We start from the raw sequence: 23,644 nt of genomic DNA on the forward strand, positions 1-23,644 counted from the left end.
ACTTAGGGAGGTGGGGGATTCCCCAGCACTTGGACTCTTTACATAGAGAGTGGATGTGTTTCGAATAGATGTGCTGACCTGTGTTATGCAGGAGATCAAACTAGATGGTCCCGTCTGGCTTTATCCGCTTTGAATCTCTGAACAGCCCACTGTGATACGCGGGGCAATTAATTTCTCTGAGCTGTTGGTTCAGGCTGGCTGCAGGCTCAGGCAGACGTCACTGCACTGGCTTCAGTCAGGTCATGTTTTCAAGTTTGAATTTGAAACCATGCACTAGACTTGAACACAATCGTTCTTAACGACTTGTCTGCACACAAAACGTGCACAGGTTTAACTAAAATCGGTTTTAAAATTAAACTGCAGCAAACCCCTATGTGGACACACTTAAATCGGTTCACAACTGATTTACCTCGATCTAGCTTAAGGCAATTCCTTACCAAATTAAGGTAAATTGCTATAAATCATTTATAAACTGATTGGAATGTACCACACAGGGATTTGTGCCAGTTAAAATAAATCCATTACAAAACAATGACACGGCTCCCCAAGGGTTAAACGTGCTCATTTGCCTTTATTTTCCTTACCTTAGACTATGTGTCCTGGCTCTGCTAGTGCAATGACTGTCTCAAGCCTATCAAGGTGCAGGAGGCAATTGCAGCGCCATTGAACTAAATGCACAGCTGGCAAAGTGGCCATAGACTGCAGGATTTGGATGTAAAAGAGCCTAGCGTGTTTGGCAGAAAGGCTCCAAGGAGTGATTTAGCTGATATGAAGGGAATCCGAATAGGAGGAGCTGGTTTGCTAGCTGAAATGGTGGCACTTCCAAAGGTTACTTAGTCTTTTGTGATTTACCCATTTAACCACTGAGTCTTACTCGCAGGCTGGATGATTTAAGGATCATTTAAAAGGGGTGACCCTTCTCTAGAGTTATTAATAGACTGTTTCTAAATTGCACCTAATACAGGAAGGGAGGGAGGCGTTTCATGGCTCACCGTGAGATACTTTCTTCCCTTGTTTCTTCTAAAGAAGTCCAGGGTTTTCCACGGTGCTGGTCACAACTCACCGATTGTTCTTTTGGTGGAACGGGCAGAACATCAGGAGATGTGAGTTCCAGTCCCGGCTCTGCCATCGTTTTACTGCGTGATCTATGGCACGACTTCTCAGTGCCTCCATTTACACATGTGTAAAATGGGTGTAAGGACCAATGGGGGATTATTTCCATTGCTTTGTCCTGTAGATTTGTGACCCAAGCAATATGGCTTCCACCACTTCCTTTGAGAGACTCAGTCTACAGTCAAGAGAAGTATGGGGTAGCGGTCTAAGCATAGGACCGAGAGCCAGAAACACCTGGCACTAGGTGATGCTTTCAGAAGAGACTCATAGACTCATAGACTTTAAGGTCAGAAGGGACCATTATGATCATCTAGTCTGACCTCCCGCATGATGCAGGCCACAAAAGCTGACCCACCCACTCCTGGAATAATTCTCTCCCTTGACTCAGCTGTTGAAATCCCCAAATCATGATTTAAAGACTTCAAGTCGCAGAGAATCCTCCAGCTAGCGACCCCTGCCCCATGCTGCGGAGGAAGGCGAAAAACCTCCAGGGCCTCTGCCAATCTACCCTGGAGGAAAATTCCTTCCCGACCCCAAATATGGCGATCAGCAGAACCCCGAGCATGTGGGCAAGATTCTCCAGCCAGACCCGCAAGAGCCCAAGGTTAAGGCTGTGTTGTTTGACATTAAAGAAGCCAAGGCACTTCTGGTATGAGAAACGGTTTGTCCTGGTGTAACTGGCCAAAACTACAGCCTTGTTTCACTTCCCCACCCTATGGTACTATTGTACAATATGCTGTGTGCCCGTTATTCACCAAAGAATTGCACACATCCTGTTGTTTTTGTCACCCTGTTTTTCCCAGCATACCACTGAACTCCATTTTTGCCTCATCCACCTGACAGTACCTTGTTAGTTAGACTGTGAGCTCTTTGGGGCAGGGCCTCTCCTTTTCTCTCTGTTTGTATAGTGCCTGTACTATGGGACCCAGCCCGGATTGTGGCCTCTAAGCCCTAAATGTGAATAACAACACCTGCTGACCCTCCACCCCAGAGGTGGCTGCATTCAGTGCTGCCGTCTGCATAGCAAAGCCTTTGGGATCGATCAGGGTGAAAGACTTTCTGTAATCCTCAGTTGTTGATTGTTACCTGGGGTTCTTTCAACCCAAAGCTCTTGGTAACTTTTACTCTGTGCGAGGTGGTGTCAGGAAATAAATCAGGGGAGACACAGCTGTCCGACCGATAGATGGCTGGCACAAACAGGACAACACAAGAGTGCTTTCACTTAAAGCTAAACTTTACTTAGTCTCAAGCACTTACACATGTCCACAACAGGTCAGTAGAACACCCCCAACCCTCGATAATTACCGAAGCTGAGTGTGGCTCTCAAGTGGCACAGTGGCAGCCCGTCTGCCGGTGGGGACTGCAAGATGTATCCAGAGGGAGAGTCCAGAAGAGTCCAACTACCTCAAACTTTTCCCCTTTATTTATACATTAGTAATAGAATGACATGTCCCTTAAAAAAAACTTGTTAAGCAAGCAGTTCCAATGGTCAAGCAAAAGGCTTCCTTGATTATTGATTAACCAGGTGTGGGTTTTTCCCAGGAGCGGCGCCAGGGTTTTTGGCGCCCTAGGCGGGGGTCCTTCTGCGCTCCCGGTCGTCGTTGGCAATTCTGCGGCGGGGGGGTCCTTCCGCGCTCCCGGTCTTCGGGGCACTTCGGCAGCGGGTCCCGGAGCGAGCGAAGGACCCGCCGCAGAATTGCCACCGAAGACCCGGAGCGCAGAAGAACCCCCCGCCGCCGAATTGCCGCCAATGGCAGCAAAATGCTGCCCCCCCAAATCCTGGCGCCCTAGGCGACTGCCTAGGTCGCCTAAATGGAAGCGCCGGCCCTGGTTTTTCCCAGAGTTTGCAGCCTTGAGACCTTGTTAGACACATTCCTGAGGGCACATCCTGCTCTTCTAAGATGCATGTATCAGCAACTTCAACACAGTTTTTATCAGGAAGGATGCGGGGTCAAGCTGCCCTTTCTGTGGCACCCAAAACCCCCTCCCCACCTGCCTTGGTTAAGCTGAGGCTGCGACATGGCCAATTTACAGCCTGCTGATTTGGCTGCTTTTAGCAATAAGCCATAGTGGTTTCAGGCACTTTACTGGTTTGTTGACATCTCCCCGTACAGTTGTGTCTTTCTGCAAGTCATGCAAAAAAAAAAAAAAAAAAAAAAAAAACATTTTGAAATTCCAAGCAAAATATAGAATAAAACATGGAATTCAGTCAACTCAAATGAAGTCATTTTAAATTTGATTGCTCAGCACAACTGAGCATCTTCCCTCTGTGACAGAACATACCCCTGTGTCTACACCCTATACACTATCATAATAATCTTTGTTCAAAATATGCCCTGTAAAGTATCATTTGAAAACTCAGAATTTGCTGGTGAGTATTGTCCTGATCAAATATGTGTGATGACTTTGTATGTGAAGTTATAAGATTCCCCTGTGTGATGTTATTAACACATGTTCCAAACCCCACAGTCCTGCCGAGGCAGAAGTCAGGTCTGAAACTCCACAACATGAAGAAAAAGGAAGCAAAACTTAACAGTGACATCTACTTCCTGAGCAAATGCATTAAACAAAACATCATCCCCCGAGGTCTCACCATCTATAATGCACTGACCAGCTTAACCAGTCTGTTACACCTCACATTTTGCTGTGATGCTGGGAGTTCCTTTTACAGACCTGAAAAAGAGCTCTGTGTAGGGTGACCAGATGTCCCGATTTTATAGGGACAGTCACGATATTTGGAGCTTTATCTTATATAGGCACCTATTACCTGCCCACCCACCCACGTCCTGATTTTTCACACTTGCTTTCTGGTCACCCTAGCTCTCTGTGGCTCAAAAGCTTGTCTCCCTCACAAACAGGAGTTAGTCCAATAAAAGATATTACTCGCCCACTGTGTCTCTCTAAACAAAGGAAGGAATGTCTATGCCTTAATTTGCATTTAAGCAGTAAATAGAGTTGTCAAGCAAAGAGAGAAAACAAAGGAAGTTCAAACAGGTGAAAAAAAAACAGCAGGGAACATCCTTCCACATAGACTCTTTTTCTCCTGGGGCTCAGCTGGAAATGTGTTTCAAGAGGGGGACTGAAACTACAAAAAGGAGGGACAAACACCCACCCACCCCAATCTCTCCCTGCTCACCTCATTCTCTGCACCTGAGAAGACAAGAGGAAACAGCCTTTGGACTCTGGGGGAGGGGTCCTGACCTATAGTAACCTTGCTGGAAACATGTGGTGAGAAAGTTTCCTTCGAAACTGTTAGTTTCTTAAATAGATACTGGTAAGCATTTTCTCTTTATTTTTCTTGTAACCATCTCTGACTTGTCTGCCTCATTACTTGTACTCAAAATCTCTCTCTTTGTAGTTAATAAACCTGTTTTACCTAATCCAGTGTGTTTAATTTGGAGTGTCTGGATACTCTATTTAAAATAGTAAAGTGGCATATTATTCCCTTACAAGAATAAGGGACTTAATATATTTGTACTGTCCAGGAGAGGGCTGGGCAGTATAGGACATACATTTCTGGGGGGAGATCCAGGAGTGGGGGTGTAGTATAACCGAGGCTGCTGAGAGAGGGTGTACCTGTCAGGCTGCAGTTACACACAGACACTCAGGGTGTGACCTGCATGCTGGAAGGCTGTTTGTGAGCAGCCCAGGTGGGAGCTACCATAGCAAGGCATTGGAAGGCAGCCAAGGTTGCAGGGCAGCAGTGACACAGCCCCCCACTAGTCTGGATTGTACCCCTGGAATGTCACACCCTAACTCTGTTATCTACCTGGATGAGAGGCAGGGGCACTGACCTCGGAGCCAGGAGACTTTCGTTCTGTTGTGGCCCTGGCACTGATCTGCTGGGTGACTTTGGGCAAGTCAGTTCAGCTCGGCATGCCTCAGTTTCCCCTCTTGTCCTTTGCCTATTTACATGGTAAGGTCGTTGGGGCAGAGACTGGCTCTCACTGTGCACAGTGCCTAGCACAACAGGGTCCCAGTCATGGTGGGGATGCAGGGGTGGGCAAGCAGAGGAGCTTTGGACTGCTGTGCCACTCCCCCCTCTCTACTGAGTGGCCAGAAGGGTGCCAAAAATGTTTGCTGCCCTGGCCAGCAGAATAGCTAGTTCTGCCCTTGTTGGGACTGCTAGATGCTATCGTAATATCTATAATAATAAAGTTGAAAAGGGGCATGTTCTCACGCTGCCTTTCCAAACAAACCGCGAGAAGCAATGCAGTAGAGCTGTATATTTTATATGGAGGCACCGGATTGTTCACCCTGGGCCAGATCCTTAGTGGGTGCAAATCAGCAAGGCTCTGCTGAAGTCAGTGGAGCTATGGGATTTACACCTGTTGAGAAGCTGGTGAAATCTGAATATGAACACACAGCTGATGTCGAAGGCCCAAGCTTTTCCTTCCCTGTAACAACAGGGTGACCACTAGAATGTGGATTGTCCTGGGTAAGGAAGATGCAGTGGGTGGCAAACAACCAATCTCGAGTCTTTACCGTCACAGATTCCAGATCTCAAAATCTTGGGGTTTGGGTCTCAGGGTTTGGTTTGGTTTTATGGGGAGAGTGTGGGGTGGGGTTTGCTGGCTGGGAACAATATGCAAAGGTTGCTCTTGGGTTTTAAAAGAAAGAGGACAACCCTTTCGCACCCCCCAGCCACTGGTTATGGAGCGATGCTGCAGTATTTGAGTGCATTCTCTGAACAACCGAGTTCAGAAATCATGGTTGTTGCTATGAAGGGTATTGGATGCCCCAGAACTTTGTTAATCAGAGATCAGGTTGCCCTGTGGTATCTCGTGCCCTTCCAAAATGTGGAGTGGCTAAAAGTAAACTTCTGAAAGCCAGGAAATAGGAAGTTAAAGTGCATTCCACCTCCACAATGCAACCTTAGCTCAGTCCTCTTTGAGCAATGCCCCACCACTCCAGTAACGCACATACTGGAGTCTCCACTTCCAGACGCTGTAGAATACTTGGGCATTCAGCACCATGGGCACTGTAGGACAAAGTCTAACACCTTCTCTTCGCTAAGGCAGAGCTCGGGCTTAGGTCAGGTGTCACACACAGAAGCTACCTACACTCAACCCCAAGCCTACTCCACACAAACACCCCAGCCTTGCTAAATGCCACCACCCTGTGACATGGTCATATAAACCCTGCAGTAGCATGGAAGGGGTTAAGGAGCTGATTTGGGCTGGAGTGGTCCCGCCCCACCATACCGGCAAATCATGCCAGGACTGGAGGAGGAGTTAAAAGGAGGGAACTCCGCTGAGATGGGGGTAACATTGTGGAGCTTCTCCAGCCCTGGAGAGAGGACTGACAGCCTGCAGCCCCCCTGCCCTGGCAGAAGGCAGGTGCAGAACCCCTGAGCTGAAGGGGGGGAAAGGACTGAGATGTGCACGGGAACCCCAGTGGGCTCTGAAGTGGACAGTGGTACTCAGATGGCCCCCTCTGAAGTAAGAGAGGCCCATAGCCTGGAGGGAGCTGCTTACAGGTTTTTCTTTACTTTTGCTTAACCCTGCTTGCTGACTGTGGGCTGTTCTGTAATTTCAGCTGGGACCCTGGAGAATTAAGCACCGGCCTGATAGAAAGACACCCTGCAACACGTGCAGGGATGAGAGATTCATTGGATTCGTGTGCACGCTTCCCATGTTGCCCAAAGGGGGCGCTTTACCACAAATGATTCATGACACACCTCTTCACCTTGCCCTGGGGATTCCTTCTGAAGCATTGCCTTCGCCTACCCCTCACTCAGCCCTGGAGACCACCATCATGTCTGCCACCAGGCTGCTGACAATCCCCATGGCAAGAAGATACCCTGGTAGATCTCTACATACACAACCTACAGAATGAGGCATACTTGATCTCTCAAGGTACACATGCACCTCTCAGTCGCAGTCACATCTGTGCCCAGCTGCTCCAAGTAATCCCTCCACCATTCAGCACAGCTACTCTTCACATGGCCAACATAGACGGAGTGCATGCAAACAAATGCTAGAATTCAAATCTGTAGAACACCACAAACCACGGCATGTTCTCTTAGTCCTTCCTCATTTCTACATGTAGTAGAATCATAGATTTTATGTCAGGGATCTCCTGTATATCGCAGGCCAAAGAATTTCACCCAGGTGCTCCCATATTGAGCCTAATAACTTATTATGATTAAAGCATCTTCCAGAAAGGCATCTGGTCTTGATTTGAAGACATCAAGAGAGACAAGAATCCACCACTTCCCTTGGTAGTTTAAGTTTTGCATCCCTCTTACTGAACCATTCCCAGTGGCTATTGCCAGCTCCGGGGGGCAGAGTTAAGGTTACATTGCAAGGGTGGCATACACCTTAACTTTGTATTTCCTGGTTTTCAGACGTTTTTAAGTTTACTCACTCTCCACATTTTGGAAGGGCACAAGGCACCACTGTGCAACCTGAGCTCTGCACAAACAACGTTTGAGGGCATTTTCTATGGGTGCAGCTGGGATTGAATGGCTACAGCATGTCTCCTTGAGTCACCCAGTTACTATGACAACAGAGTGCCTGGAAACCCTCTTGCTGCACATGTACATTTGACTCCGTTTGGTTCACACCGACCGAGAGTGACAGACTTTACCCTTAATAACTTTTTCACTATGGCTTCTCCAAGGGAACTGTGGGGGACCATGCAGTAGTTGAAGTACACCCTGAATGACTGAGATCAATGTGGGAAGGATCAAAGCCGTAGCTAGAGCCCCAGGTGTGTGCAAAACACAAAACAAAATTTTTAAGAATGAGATGATTTTGTAAAATGCTGTTTTCTTGCAGGGGCTGCACCTCAGGAACCCCTTGCTCAAATAACCCCAAATTTGGATCACTAACCCTAGCCAGCACCCCAATGAGGCATGGCAAATTTCAAGACAATCCACTTCAGCATGTGGCTTGTAGAGCACTTAGAATAGTCCACCTTTAAAAAGGTAGCAAACCTCAACCTTAATTGCAACAGAGCTGGTACTCTGCTATAGTATGGTAGGGATGGGGAGGATTGGAATGAAAGTGTGAATCATAGAATCATAGAGACTAACACATTTATTTGAGCATAAGCTTTCGTGGGCTACAGCCCCCTTCTTCGGATGCATAGAATGGAACATATATTGAGGAGATATATATACACATACAGAGAGCATGAAAAGGTGGGAGTTGTCTTACCAATTAGATTCAATATTGAATCTATCTCCCCATGTAAGTATTCTCACACTTCTTATCAAACTGTCTGTACTGGGCTATCTTGATTATCACTTCAAAAGTTTTTTTTCTCTTATTTAATTGGCCTTTTCATGCTCTCTGTATGTGTATATATATCTCCTCAATATATGTTCCATTCTATGCATCCGAAGAAGTGGGCTGTAGCCCACGAAAGCTTATACTCAAATAAATTTGTTAGTCTCTAAGGTGCCACAAGTACTCCTGTTCTTTTTGCGGATACAGACTAACACGGCTGCTACTCTGAAACCTGTCATAGAATCATAGAAGGTTAGGGTTGGAAGAGACCTCAGGAGGTCATCTAGTCCAACACCCTGCTCAAAGCAGGACCAACCCCAACTAAATCATCCCAGCCAGGGCTTTGTCAAGCCTGGATTTAAAAACCTCTAAGGAAGGAGATTCCACCACCTCCCTAGGTAACCCATTCCAGTGCTTCACCACCCTCCTGGGTGAAATAGCGTTTCCTAATATCCAACCTGGACTTCCCCCACTGCAACTTGAGACCATTGCTCCTTGTTCTGTCATCTGGTACCACTGAGAACAGCTGAGCTCCATCCTCTTTGGAACCGCCCTTCAGGTAGTTGAAGGCTTCTATCAAATCGCCCCTCGCTTTTCTCTTCTGCAGACTAAATAAGCCCAGTTCCCTCAGCCTCTCCTCATAAGTCATGTGCCCCAGCCCCCTGATCATTTTTGTTGCCTTCCGCTGGACTCTTAATTTGTCCACATACTCTCTGTAGTGGGGGGGCCCAAAATTGGATGCAATACTCCAGATGTGGCTTCACCAGTGTCGAATAGAGGGGAATAATCACTTCCCTCCATCTGCTAGCAATGCTTTTATTAATGCAGCCCAATATGCCATTAGTCTTCTTGGCAACAAGGGCACACTGCTGACTCATATCCAGCTTCTCATTCACTGTAATCCCCAGGTCCTTTTCTGCAGAACTGCTGCTTAGCCAGTCAGTTCCCAGCCTATAGTGGTGCATGGGATTCTTCCATCCTAAGTGCAGGACTCTGCACTTGTCCTTGTTGAACCTCATCAGATTTCTTATGACCCAATCCTCCAATTTGTCTAGGTCACTCTGGACCCTATCCCAAGCCTCCAGCATATCTACCTCCCCCCAGCTTAGTGTCATCCACGAACTTGCTGAGGGTGCAATCCATCCCATCATCCAGATCATTAATGAAGATGTTGAACAAAACCGGCCCCAGGACTGACCCCTGGGGCACTCCGCTTGATACCGGCTGCCAACTAGACTTCGAGCCGTTGATCACCACCCATTGAGCCCGACAATGTAGCCAGCTTTCTATCCACCTTATAGTCCATTCATCCAGTCCATACTTCTTTAAGTTGCTGGGAAGAATACTGTGGGAGACCGTATCAAAAGCTTTGCTAAAGTCAAGGTATATCATGTCCACCAGGCTGGCTAGTTTTATTCTGTCTTCTCGACAGTAAGTTGGGAGTACTGGTGGAAAATAGCCCACACTTTGTGGTCCTCCACCTCACAAAGGTGAATTCCCCTCATTCCAGCTATATAGTCTTGAAAGTCCTAAAATCCTTTAAGCCTCCCAATGCCCCCATGAGCTCTAGGCATTATCATTGCCATGATCCAGAACCAGAGGGCCAAAGTGTAACTGACTTAGCCAAGGCCATGGAGCACATCGCGCCTCCCTTTGACTGTACTGAAGAGTAGGTTCAAAAACCATGAAAACCGGGAGAAAACAAAGGCCAAGAGTATCAGAGCCACCTGAGATGCCCAAATTCCATTAAAATCAATGGGAGCTGCACATCCTCTAGACAGTTTTGAAAATCTCAGCCCCCTCCCCCTTAAAGTTGCACATTTTAAGTAGTTATCGCCTGGGATGGGATCAAAGCTTGAGGAGGGTTTTAATGCTGGGGCTCCACTCACTTCAGAAATGAATTCAGCCTCCACTTAGAGAGAATTTTCTCCCCTGAATTCATTCCAGTGGTAATGTCCTTTTGTTTAAATCTCTCCCTTCCAATAAATCAAAATGTTGGTAGTTGGTTACCGAAGGCAAGAACCCTGAGAGACTGAATTCCTGAACTGAATCACACCTAACAATGGGAGAGGAAAACAGATTAACGAGAAAGCTTTTAACTTGTTTTCAAAACAAATATTGACCTTGGATCGTGTCAATTCAAACCACCCTCCTATTTTCTGCTCACTATGCTCACTTTCCCACCATTTAGCCCTGCTAGTGGAATTTTTTTAATCACCTTTTCCAGATATTTATCTGCCTTTGGCACCATTTTTCAGCCCGTTCTGACAACATAATATGGATCCTTTGCTTTTCAAAGAAACCATAGGAGTTTCTCTGGATGTACAATAAAAACAAGCTATAATTCATTGAACACATTCTCAAAGGCTTGGCTGATGGCCTAAAGTAAGTACACAACGTATTACGCAAACCTGCAATCCTAGACTTTGTATCACTAGGCAAGCAAAATAACACCTGCTTCTTTACTTGTTTTATTATATTTAATCTTATTTTATTACTCTTTTATCTATTTTTACAAGCAGGTGAAGTGGTGAGACTTTAAAAATAAGTGGCATTTTTCTTCTAAGGTTCCCCAGGTGCTGAAAGGATGCATGCTGTCTCCTGCATTTCTGAATAAGCCCTTCAACATTATTATTATAATTAATTACTTGTATTACTGTCGGCGCCCTCGTAATAGACCGGGACAGCATTATGCTGGGTGCTATACAAACACAGAACTAGAAGATGGCTCTTGGCGCAAGGAGCTTACAGTCTAGGGATATAGCTACACTTAAAACGCTGTTGCAGCTGCACCACTGTAGTGCTTCAGTGTAGACACTACCTACACCGACTGCAGGGGTTCTCCATCAGCGTAGGTAATCCACCTCCCCAAGAGGTGGTAGCTAGGTCTAGCTAGACCTAGCACAGTCTACACCGGCGGTTAGGTTGGCATTGTGACGGTACCTCCAATAGGGCTTTATGGAAATATGCATATGAATGTATATATATAACATAACTAGAATGTGTTTTATGCTACATATGCCATGTAACATATCTCTGTAAAGGTTACGATCTACTGAATCTATTAATCCTATTTGTATGCATGTATCATTTTTGTATTCAAAGTTATGAATATTGGCTGCATACTTGTTTGATTCTAAGTAGGCTGTAGTGAAGCAGTTGGTCAGCTTCCTGAGAAAAGACTATTCTCAGTAAGTGCCCAATCAGGAAACACTTAAGCCAACAATGAACTTGGAGACACCAATACACATCTGGGCTTTCCCAGGAATGTGGCTTGGCTGGTAAGGAACTCAGTCATGCATGGACATGTGACTTGCCCAGGTGACTCCAAAACTCCATCTTGGAGCTGGACTTTACATAGGAGAGGGGAGGGGGTCTCCACCCACAAGAGAAAGTCTATTTAAGCCCGTGGGAGACCTCTCCATTTTGTCTTCAGCTGGCTAAAGAGAGAGCCTCTCCACCCCCAAGGATACCTGAAAGAAACTGGAACAAAGGACAGTGACTGCAAGGGGTGTGAGTGATTGCTGGACCCAGACTAAAAGGAGGTTAGTCTGTAAAAGGGAGCATTCTGGAACTGGTGAGATTATCTGTATTCAGTTTGATTAGACATAGATTTGCATGTTTTATTTTATTTTGCTTGGTGACTTACTTTTTCTGTTACTACTTGGAACCACTTAAATCCTACGTTCTGTATTTAATAAAATCACTTTTTACTTATTAATTAACTCAGAGTATCTGTTAATACCTGGCCGGGGGGCGGGGGGGGGACAGCTGTGCATATCTATCAGTGTTATAGAGGGCGAACAAGTTATGAGTTTACCCTGTATAAGCTTATACAGGGTAAAACGGATTTATTTGGGTTTAGACCCCACTGGGAGTTGGGCATCAGAGTGTTAAAGACAAGAACATTTCTGTTAGCTGCTTTCAGGTAAGCCTACAGCTGTTAGGGGACGTGATTCAGACCTGGGTCTGGGTTTGCAGCAGGCTAGCGAGTCTGGCTCAAACCAGGCAGGGCACTGAAGTCCTAAGCTGACGGGGCAGGAAGGCAGGGGCAGAAGTAGTCTTGGCACATCAGGTGGCAGCTTCCAAGGGGGGTTCTGTGATCCAACCTGTCACAGGCATAGCTATGTCTCTTGGGGTGTGGATGTAGCTGTACCGATGTAAGTTTCTTGTGTAGATCAGGCCTAGGTGTAGGATAAGAGACAACAGATGGATAGAGAGAGATGGGGGAGTACAGGGTAACAATGAGACACCACTAGTTAGCATGACAGGCAGTGGTCTCAGTCTAACTGTTGTCAAGTGTTTAATAGACATAATGGAAAAGGAGAATTTTAAGAAGGGCTGTGGAGTAGGACAATAAGTTAATTTTGCAGATGTTTAGAGGGAGAACCTCCCAAGCTTTAAGGGCACCATGGGAGAAAGCACAAAGGGGCTTGTTTAAAAACTTAACAAGTGGGCAATTGTGACAGTCTGTACCCTTAAGTTTTACCAGCCTATTGTAAACTTTGTACAAAGTATGCCTTCTGAGGTATCATTTGAAAGCTCATAATTTGCTGAACATTATTGTCCTGATAAATACGTATGGCAACATTGTATGTAAAGTTATAAAGATTCTACTGTATGACTTTACTGAGACATGCTCCAAGTTTAGAAAAGCAGGCACAAACCAGTTCCTCAGAGACAAAAGGCAAACTGATGCCTCAGCCAGGTATCAGCATAATCAAATGGACTATCACCGGGGTAAGTGTCCATTTTGTGTCAGGAAGAAGGGTGTGAGCAAGAAATTTACATCTTGGCAATGGAACAGCTGGAGATTCCCATGCAAACAGGCTGGCTGCCACCAGAACCCCAACTGGAGATGATTCTCAGAGGAGGAAGAGGCATAAAAATGAGGAACAGAGGCCCCAAATCACCCCTCTCCTCCCTTTCTCTCTACCCATGACACCCATGACTAATGGACAAGAAAAGGAACGGAACATTGGATTGGGGGAGGGGTCCAAAACTGCAAAAGAACATGTGGTGAGAGACTTTTATTTTGAATTCACTTTGCTTGTAAAGTTAGGTATTTGTTCGTGTTTGATCTTTTATTTATTTGTAACCAATTCTGATTTTTTATGTCTCATTACTTGTAATCACTTAAAATATTTCTTTCTGTAGTTATTAACATTATTTTATCTAAACATGTGTGTGTTTGAAGTGTGTGGGAAGCTCTATTTGAGATACCAAGGTGTGTGCATATTGTTTTCTATTAATGAAATGATGGACTTTCTATGAGCTTGTATTGTTCAGGAAGATACTGGGCAGTACAAGCAGCACACTTCTGAGGACAAATTTAGGACTGGGAATTTTCTGGTGTCACTCTGAAATATAATTCAGGAGTGGCTGGCTAAAAGCACTCATATAACTCAGCTAGAATAATTTACATGCTAGAGGCTGGGTGTGAGAAGGCCAGGAGTGGTTGTTCTCACAGCAAAGTAGTATAAATGGCACCCCAGGTTGTAGAATTAAGGGGACATCGCTGTCCATCAGTCCAGATTGTACCCTGGGGAATGTCACAGCAATGAATATCATAGGATGAATGAAGGTAGGAGCTGACATCTGTGATGAATGAGAAATGATAGATAGGGTGAGGATAGGCCTTGAAAGTGAAGACAAGTAGCTTATGTTTGATAGACAAGGAGGAGCGCGTTGAGGGTGACGGGGCACTTCCTTAAGAGTCTTCTACAGACAATCCCAAAGAAAACTATAGCAGCCTTAACCTGCATGCACTGGATTCACACTAAAAATACAGATGCTGTTAAAGATGACTGCAAAGGAGGTGGGAGGGGACCATGTTTTTTTTTTTTTAATGCAGTTGGGGGGTGGGGGGCTGCTTTTTTCTTGTTACTTTAGGAATATCAAATCATGACTTGCACATGCCCTTGCAGGGCCATAAGAACTGGGGTGTCAGCTCTTGCAGCCACTAATCGATTTACGTGGGTGTTGAATCAAGATCTTTCCTTCCAGCTATGTGTCAGGTTGAGTTAAACAGTCTGAATAACAATCACTCCCCCGCTTCGTTAACCAGGTTTCATTTGTATGGCAGCCGATACCTATCTAGGCACTTAGGCGGCCCTTATCACCGTAGTACCCGAGTATAGAGCCCTGCAAATCTGCCGATATCTGCATATCATGTTTGCGGATTGTGGATTGGATGTGGATACAAATTTTGTATCCATGCAGGGCTCTACCTGAGCGCCTCACAGTCATCAATAGATTTTATCCTCACAACACCCCTGTGAGGTAGGAAAGTATTATCCTCATTGCACAGATGGGGAACTGAGAATGGAGAGGCTAAGGGGGGATATTTGCAAAGGCCTGAATCAGTTATGTACCCAACTCCCAGTGACTTTCAATGGGCATTCGGTGCCTAACTGTCCTCTGTGCCTTTGGAAATCTCTCCCAAGTAAGCACAAAGAAAGTCTGTGGCTGACCCAAACCCACATCTCCTAAGTCGCAGTCCTGTGCCGAGTCCACTAGACAACACTTCCTCCCATTTTTTGATTTCAGGATTTTGATAATCTTGTCACTTTTCCAGTTGTCCAAGTCTTCCGGGCCGGGAGAGATCTAAGGTCCCCATCCTGCAAGTGTCCACTACATGGACAGAGCAGTGTGACTGTATGGAGACCCAGTAGAGTCATGGGAGCTCTGCACTGCGGTCCACCTGAGCAGAGGTTATTGCAAGATGAGGACCCAGGCATTGTAAATGCCAGAAGGGAATTCACTAAAAGAAATAGTTTAATGAGGTTATTAATAAATAACTATTTGGTTCAATTCCATTACACGCTCCTGGTATCCTTCTTCTTGGGGAAGAAGACAACCTGGGGAACTATAGACCAGTCAGCCTAATTTCAATACCTGGAAAGATACTCGAACCATCAATATTAAATGGCCAATTTGTAAGCACCTAAATGATCATGGGGGGGAGGGATAGCTCAGTGGTTTGAGCATTGACCTGCTAAACCCAAGGTTGTGAGTTCAATCCTTGAGGGGACCACTTAGGAATCTGGGGCAAAATCAGTACTTGGTCCTGCTAGTGAAGGCAGGGGGTTAGACTTGATGACCTTTCAAGGTCCCTTCCAGTTCTAGGAGATAGGTTATCTCCATTAATTTAATTTTAAATTTTTTTTAATCATAGGGTTCTAAGGAATAGCCAGCATGGATTTTTCAAGAACAAACCATGCCAACCAACCTAATTTCCTTCTTTGACAGGGTTACAAGCCTAGCAGATAGGAAGGAAGCAGTAGACGTGATATATGGTTATTTTAGTAAGGCTTCTGAGACAGTCCCATGTGACATTCTCATAAGCAAACTAGGGAAATGTGGTCTAGATGAAATAATATAACATGGGTGCACAGCTGATTGAAAGACTGAATTCAGAGAGTAGTTCTTAAGGGTTCACTGTGAAACCAGAGCATATCTAGTGGGATCCCACAGGGGTCACTCCTGGGTCCAGTATTAGTCAATATTTTCATTACTGACTTGGATAATGGAGTGGAAAGCATGCTTATAAAATCTGAGAATGACACCAAGCTGAGAGGGACGGAAGCACTTTGGAGGACAGGATTAGAATTCAAAATGACCCTGACAAATTAAAGAATTAGTCTGACCAGTCAGACCAATCAGCTTAATTTTGTTACCTGGAAAGATAATGGAGCAAATAATCAAAAAATCAATTTGTAAGCACCTAGAAGATAGGTGATAAGTAACAGTCAACATGGATTAGTCAAAGAACAAATCATGTTAAACCAACTTAATATCCTTCTTTGACAGGATAACAAGCCTTGTAATATAACTCGACTTTAGCCTAAGGCTTTTGATACCATCTCACATGACCTGCTCATATACAAACTAGGGAACTATCGCTTAGATGAATCTACTATAAGGTGGGTGCATAACTGGTTGGAAAAGCATACTCAAAGAGCCATTATCAACGCTTCACAGTCAAGCTGGAAGGGGATATTAAGTGGGGTCCCACAGGAATCTGTCCAGGGTCCAGGTCTACTCAATATCTTCATAAATGATTTGTATAATGGCATGGAGAATACACTTATAAGTCTGCGGATGATACCAAGCTGGGAGGGGTTGCAAGCACTTTAGAAGACAGGATTAGAATTCAAAATGATCTTGACAAACTGGTAAAATGGTCTGAAATAAATGCAATGAAATTCAGTAAGGACAAATGCAAAGTACTACACTTAGGAAGGAATAATCAGTTGCACAAATACATAGTGGGAAATAACTGCCTAGGCAGGAGTACTGCAGAAATGGATCTGGCTGTTAGCATGAATCACAAACTAGACAGGAGTCACACAGCCCTTCCTGTTTTAATTTCAAACTTACTTCTCCGGGGAAGCTCAGCTCAGACACAGCATCTAGTTTGTCAATGAAATTCCTGGGCTTTATCCCCATTTATGCTATGACCCCTTCACACAGCTCTGGCAGTATATTGGGGACTTTAAGTGGGAGTAAATTACACCTGCACCCACTTCAAAGCATTGTAACACCACCAAAATGGTGTAAAGGGGGTTTAGTGTAAAGGAAAATTAAACCCCTTTTGGTTTTTTTGCCCTGTTTTGTATGTCATTTGATCATTAAGACAAAGAGATCGAGGTGGCCAAGATCAGTGTATCTTGCAATGTATATGCAATGTATATTAAAAGACACATTTCAGAGAGGTAGCCGTGTTAGTCTGGATCAGCAAAAACAACGAGGAGTCCTTGTGGCACCTTAGAGACTAAATTTATTTGGGCATAAGCTTTCGTGGTCTAAAACCCACTTCATCAGATGCATGGAGTGGAAAATACATTAGGCAAGTGTATATACACAGTACATGAAAAGATGGGAGTTGCCTTACCAAGTGGGTGGGTCAGTGCTAACGAGACAATTCAATTAAAGTGGTATGCCAACATTTTTATGGCTGACTTAGAACAACGCTTCCTCAGCTCTCGTCCCCTAACGCCCCTACTCTACTTGCACTACATTGATGACATCTTCATCATCTGGACCCAAGGAAAAGAAGCCCTTGAGGAATTCCACCAGGATTTCAACAATTTCCACCACACCATCAACCTCAGCCTGGACCAGTCCACACAAGAGATCCACTTCCTGGACACTACAGTGCAAATAAGCGATGGTCACATAAACACCACCCAATACCGGAAACCTACTGACCGCTATACTTACCTACATGCCTCCAGCTTTCATCCAGACCACATTACACGATCCGTTGTCTACAGCCAAGCTCTAAGATACAACCGCATTTGCGCCAATCCCTCAGACAGAGACAAACACCTACAGAAACTCTATCAAGCATTCTTACAACTACAATACCTACCTGCTGAAGTGAAGAAACAGATTGACAGAGCCAGAAGGGTACCCAGAAGTCACCTACTACAGGACAGGCCCAACAAAGAAAGTAACAGAACGCCACTAGCCGTCACCTTCAGCCCCCAACTAAAACCTCTCCAGCGCATCAACAAGGATCTGCAACCTATCCTGAAGGATGACCCCTCACTCTCACAGACCTTGGGAGACAGTCCAGTCCTCGCTTACAGACAGCCCCCCAACCTGAAGCAAATACTCACCAGCAACTATACACCACACAACAAAAAACACAAACCCAGGAACCTATTCCTGCAACAAACCCTGTTGCCAACTTTGTCTGCATAGCTATTCAAGGGACACCATCATAGGACCTAACCACATCAGCCACACCATCAGGGGCTCGTTCACCTGCACACATCTACCAATGTGATATATGCCATCATGTGCCAGCAATGCCCCTCTGCCATGTACATTGGCCAAACCGCACAGTCTCTACACAAAAGAATAAATGGACACAAATCAGATGTCAAGAATTATAACATTCAAAAACCAGTCGGAGAGCACTTCAATCTCCCTGGACACTCAATAACAGACTTAAAAGTGGCAATTCTTCAACAAAAAAACTTCAAAAACAGACTCCAATGAAAAACTGCAGAACTGGAATTAATTTGCAAACTGGACACCATCAAATTAGGCCTGAATCAAGACTGGGAGTGGATGGGTCACTACAAAAACTAATTTCCCCCTACTGTTACTCACACCTTCTTGTTAACTGTTTGAAAAGGGCCACCCTGATTACATTGGCCTCGTTACCACTACAAAAGTGATTTTTCCTCCCTTGGTATCCTACTGTAGAGAATAGCCCACTTCCACTTTAATTGAATTGTCTTGTTAGCACTGACCCCCCACTTGGTAAGGCAACTCCCATCTTTTCATGTACTGTGTATATATTCTGCCTACTGTATTTTCCACTCCATGCATCTGATGAAGTGGGTTTTAGCCCACGAAAGCTCATGCCCAAATAAATGTGTTAGTCTCTAAGGTGCCACAAGTACTCCTCGTTGTTTTTTTTAAAGACCCATGTATACTTAAAGACACAGCAGCTCATTTTTACAAAAGCAAGAAATATGTTTCAAATGCGAGGAGTACAGTTTGTTACACGTATTTAATTGCTGATAGGAAGATGGAACAAGCAAGCTGGATTTCTAGTAACACCATGAAAGCACCAAAGAAATATTCACATTTCCACAGGTAAGTGAGGCACTCGGAGCCCTTTATCCGATAGATTCCTCATGGGAAGTTAGGGTGCACTGAAACACTTCTTCAAAAGCGTCCAGAAAAGGCTCAGTGATTTCATCAACTGTGACATGTCTCTGGAGTTCTTCGCTCAGGGAGGTGACACCCGTCCCTTCGAGTCCACAAGGAACAATGTGATCAAACCACGTAAGATCTGTGCAGCAGTTCAGCGCCAGCCCATGAGAGGTTATATGCCTTCCACAATGGACACCTGAAAAGCAAAACATACATGTCACCTCGTTCAGTGCTATGTACCACACACCACCCCTCCCCCAAAGCCATCTTAAATGTCAGATCCCAAGGCCAGAAGGGACCATCATGATCATCTAGCCTGACCTGTATAACACAAGCTACAGAACTTCCCCCAAATAACCCCTAGAGCAGATCTTTCAGAAAAACATCCAATCCTGATTTAAAAATTACCAGTGATGGACAATCCGCTACAGCCCTTGGCAAGTTGTTCCAATGGTTAAATATCCCCTTCACACTAAGACTCCTATCCACCTTACCACATAAGTTGCCCAGCTGATGAGGCACCAATGCTGTAGTGCTTATCAGCAGCGAGGGCGCTGAGACCATAGCTTATCACGTTCACCAATACGGTCTCAATGTTTCCTTGTACTCCCCCACCATCTGTTATCTCATCTTACACTTCAACTGTAAGTTCTTTGGGGGCAGAGACCTGCCTGTCTGCACTGTATTTGTGACTGGGGTTCCCAGGCTCTATTATAATACAAATCTAGCCCAGGGCACTGGGTTCATTGTTATTGCAGACATGCAGGCATGGTGTGCAGTCCCTCATGAGGAAGTGAAATTCTTGTAAATATCTGCTTGTTAACCGGGCAAATCCTGCCTATTAGCAGGATTGGCTCTGGTAGCGAATGAGGACAAAGGACAGCATGATGTGCATGTTCGCAGTCATACATAGTAGAGCCCTGATTTTCCTGCTTTGCACTGCACAACAGGAGAGCTGGGATTCTACACTACTGTACTGTGACCATTGTTTTTAGAGAATCATAGAGCTTTTCAGTAGCAGAAAATTTCCAGGAATTATTAAGGCCCACGTCCTGAAAGATTTACACATGTGCACAATTTTAGTCAGAGGAGTAATCCAATGAGATTACACACATGAGTAATGGTACACACGTGCAAAAATCTTTCCAGGACTGAGGCATAAAAATGTAGTTCCTAGTGATTTACAAGTAACCTCTAAGATTATTAGAATTGAGATTAGCGTGCGGGGGGGATCTCTATTATTTCAGTATGTGGACTGCCTTTAGCCACACTCCATGTATAATCAGGTCACTCTACCTGCTATTTTCCATGGATCTTTCACACAGCAGCACATGAAAGGAGAAGCAGTTTAATAAAGGCTACGCTACGGCCTTGTCTCTGCTAGAAAAGGATCTGCCAGTGTAACTATACCAGCAAACCATCTTAGTGGAGGTGCCGTTCATACCAGGAAGAGTGCATTTGCTGGTATAACTTATATCAGTTCCCTAAATGAAATAAACGATATCAGCAAAAGCATGGTTTTGCTTGTATAACTGCATCTACATTTGTGCTTTTGCCACCACCATCAGGTCAGTTATGGGGTGTGATTTTTTCCACGCTTGATAACATAGCTACACTGGCAAAAATTTTAAGGGTAGATCAGGTCTACGCTAGGAGCTATACTGTCAAAAACCTCTAGTGTAGACATATTTATATTGGTATAAAGTGCTTATTGGATTTCCCTGACCAGGATAAACGATACCAGTATAAACACCGTTATAACTGTGTCTACACTACCGCTTTACTGGCATATCTACGTTAGTAAAAATCACACCCCAAACCAACACAGCAATGCCAGTAAGACTCATTAGAGCAGGGGTCTCAAACACGCGACCCGGGGGCCGCATGTGGCCCGTGGGGTTATTTTCTGCGGCCCGCGAGCTCCTCGCGGCCCCCCCCTGCCCTCCCCCAGCGTTTACCTAGAGCGGCTCCGGCCCGACGCACACTGGGGGCAGGGCAGGCTCCCTGGCTGCCCGCCCTGCCCCCGCGCCGCTCCGGGAAGCAGACGAAACCTGGGGAAGGAGGGGCGCAGGGATGTGTGTGGCTGTTGCTTCGGGCACCACCCCCAGCAGCTCCCATTGGCCACGAATGGGGAACCGCGGCCAATGGGAGCTGCTGGGGGCGGTGCCCGAAGCAACAGCCACACACACCCCTGCGCCCCTCCTTCCCCAAGTTCCATCCGCTTCCCGGAGCGACGCGGGGGCAGGGCAGGAAGGTAGGCAGGCAGGCAGGGAACCTGCCCTGCCCCCGGTGCGCGTCAGGCCGGAGCCCACCCCCCGAACCCCTCCTGCAGCCGAACCCCCTGCCCTGAGCCCCCTGCCTCACCCTTCACCCTGATCCCCTGCCGCACCCCTCACCCCTCCTGCACCCCACACCCCAACTCCCTGCCCTGAGCCCCCGCCACACCCCTGGGGGCATGGAGGGGGCAGAGTTGGGGTGGGGATTTCAGGGAAGGGGTTGGAATGGGGGCAGGGAAGGGGTGGGAAGAGGCAGGGCAGGGGCGGGGCCTCGTGGAAGGGGTGGAGTGTGGGCGGGGCTAAGAGCGGCGGGGGGGAGGTGTCAGTAAATGCGGCCCTCGGGCCAATGTACTAGTCCTCATGTGGCCCTCGTGGTCATTTGAGTTTGAGACCCTTGCATTAGAACAGACCAGGCGAAGCAGAAAAGCATGGCCTTGATCCTGCACTGAAAACCCCATGGGTGGATCCCTGCATCCGTGCTGAGCCCCACTGGAGTCTGTGCGGTTCGTTGCAGCATCAGGGCTTGTGATCATAAAACCACAAACACTGGTGGGGCACTTGGGCAGGTTCAAAACCTGAAACTACTCTTAACTCACTCAAGGCCGCTCAGCCCCATCTCCTGCCAACTTCCCAGGAGCTCCCCAAGTCTCCACTTGTCCCCTGATCCTCTACCTCTCTGCTGCCCCCCATGACCTCCTCACCCCTCCTGCCTTCTCCTCAGGGACCCCCTGAGCCCCGGCATCCCACAACTGCTACCCCCATTTCCCCTGCAACCCTCTTCCTGTCTCCTCCCCAGGGACCCTGAGCCCCCAACATACCCCAACCCCCACCTCTCTCCTGCCCCCCATTTTGCCCCCACCCTCTTCCTGCCTCCTCCCCAGGGACCCTGAGCCCCCCACATCCCCACCTCTCTCCTGCCCCCCATTTCCCCTGCAACCCTCTTCCTGTCTCCTCCCCAGGGACCCTGAGCCCCCCACATCCCCACCTCTCTCCTGCCCCCCATTTCCCCTGCACCCCTCTTCTTGCCTCCTCCCCAGGGACCCCGAGCCCCCCACATCCCCCAACCCCTCTCCTGCCCCCCACCCCTCTTCTTGCCTCCTCCCCAGGGACCCCGAGCCCCCCGTGTTCCCCTCACTCCCTTCCTGCCCCGGGACCCCCCGAACCCCGAACTTCTCCCAGCCCCCCGCCTCTCCCCGGCTCCCGGCCCGGCCCGGCGCTCACCCACGGCGCAGAGCTTGCGGCCCCGCAGCCACACGCCGGTGTAGGGCGGCGGCAGGGCGCGCGCGGCGGGCAGGCCCAGGCGGCGGCAGAGGCCCAGCGCCGCGGCCTCCAGCTCCCCCACGTAGGCGCGCAGCGAGAGGCCGAGGCGCCGCAGGTCCAGCACCGGGTAGGCCAGCAGCTGGCCCGGGCCGTGGAAGGTGAGCAGCCCGCCGCGCGCCGCCCGCCGGAACTCGGCGCCCAGCGCCCGCAGCCGCCGCTCCTCGCCCGCCGGGTCGGGGCCGCCCCGCAGCCCGCGCGTGTACACGGGCCCCGCCGGCTCGGAGAGCAGCAGCCAGCCCGCCGCGCCCGGCCCCGCCGCCCGCTGCCGCCCCACGCAGCGCTCCTGCGCCGCCAGCGACTCCGCGTAGGGCAGCCGGCCCAGCCGCAGCAGCCGCACCGCGGGCCGGGCCCGCATCGCCCCGCCGCTGCCGGCCTGCCTGCCTGGCTGGCTGGGGGAGCGCGGGGAGGGGTCGGGGCGGGGGGCGACTCGAGGCGGGGCTGGGAGTGGGGTAGGGCAGTGTGGGGTAGGGCTCAGAGGCAGGGGAAGGTAGGGTGGGGTAGGGGTCAGAGGTGGGGTAGGGGAGGCAGTGTGGGGTAGGGCTCAGAGGCAGGGGGAGGTAGGGTGGGGTAGGGGTCAGAGATGGCATTGGGGTGGAGGCGGGGGAAGGCAGGGTGGGATTGGGTCAGAGGTGGGGTAGTGGAAGGCAGGGTGGGGTAGGGCTCAGAGGCGGGGGAAGGCAGGGTGAGGTAGGGGTCAGAGGTAGGATAGGGGAAGGTAGGGTGGGGTAGGGGTCAGAGATGGCACTGGGGTGGAGGCAGGGGGAAGGCAGGGTGAGGTAGAGGTCAGAGATGGGGTAGGGGAAGGTAGGGTGGGGTAGGGGTCAGAGATGGCACTGGGGTGGAGGCGGGGGAAGGCAGGGTGAGGTAGAGGTCAGGGGTGGGGTAGTGGAAGGCAGGGTGGGGTAGGGTCAGGTGGATCTGGGGGTGGGGTCAGAAGCAGGGGAAGGTAGGGTGGGGTAGTGTTCAGAGATGGCGCTGAGGTTAGGCTGGGATGGGCTGTGAGTTGGGTCAGGTGGGTGAGGG

General features: G+C 47.9%; 1 protein-coding gene across 1 annotated transcript; it reads right to left on the reverse strand.

Moving 5' to 3' along the window:
- Nucleotides 1–18,862: 18,862 nt before the first annotated feature.
- On the reverse strand, nt 18,863–22,976 carry LOC135895420 (octanoyl-[acyl-carrier-protein]:protein N-octanoyltransferase LIPT2, mitochondrial-like). Its single transcript, XM_065423531.1, has 2 exons — nt 22,523–22,976; nt 18,863–19,221 (listed from the first exon to the last, which is right to left on the reverse strand). Exons 1-2 carry the CDS (start codon nt 22,974–22,976, stop codon nt 18,989–18,991), a joined length of 687 nt encoding a protein of 228 aa, XP_065279603.1. The 3' UTR covers nt 18,863–18,988.
- Between the last annotated feature and the right edge of the window lie 668 nt (nt 22,977–23,644).

Source organism: Emys orbicularis, chromosome 1, assembly GCF_028017835.1.
Source record: "Emys orbicularis isolate rEmyOrb1 chromosome 1, rEmyOrb1.hap1, whole genome shotgun sequence".
In the NCBI taxonomy this organism is placed as follows: Eukaryota; Metazoa; Chordata; order Testudines; family Emydidae; genus Emys; species Emys orbicularis.

Bases quoted from the DNA above. Each gene is read 5' to 3' on its own strand.
- LOC135895420 (XM_065423531.1), bottom strand. From the start codon at position 22,976: ATGCGGGCCCGGCCCGCGGTGCGGCTGCTGCGGCTGGGCCGGCTGCCC. The intron at 19,222-22,522 runs GTGAGCGCCGGG...TTTGCTTTTCAG, and splicing joins CCGCAAGCTCTGCGCCGTGG to GTGTCCATTGTGGAAGGCAT.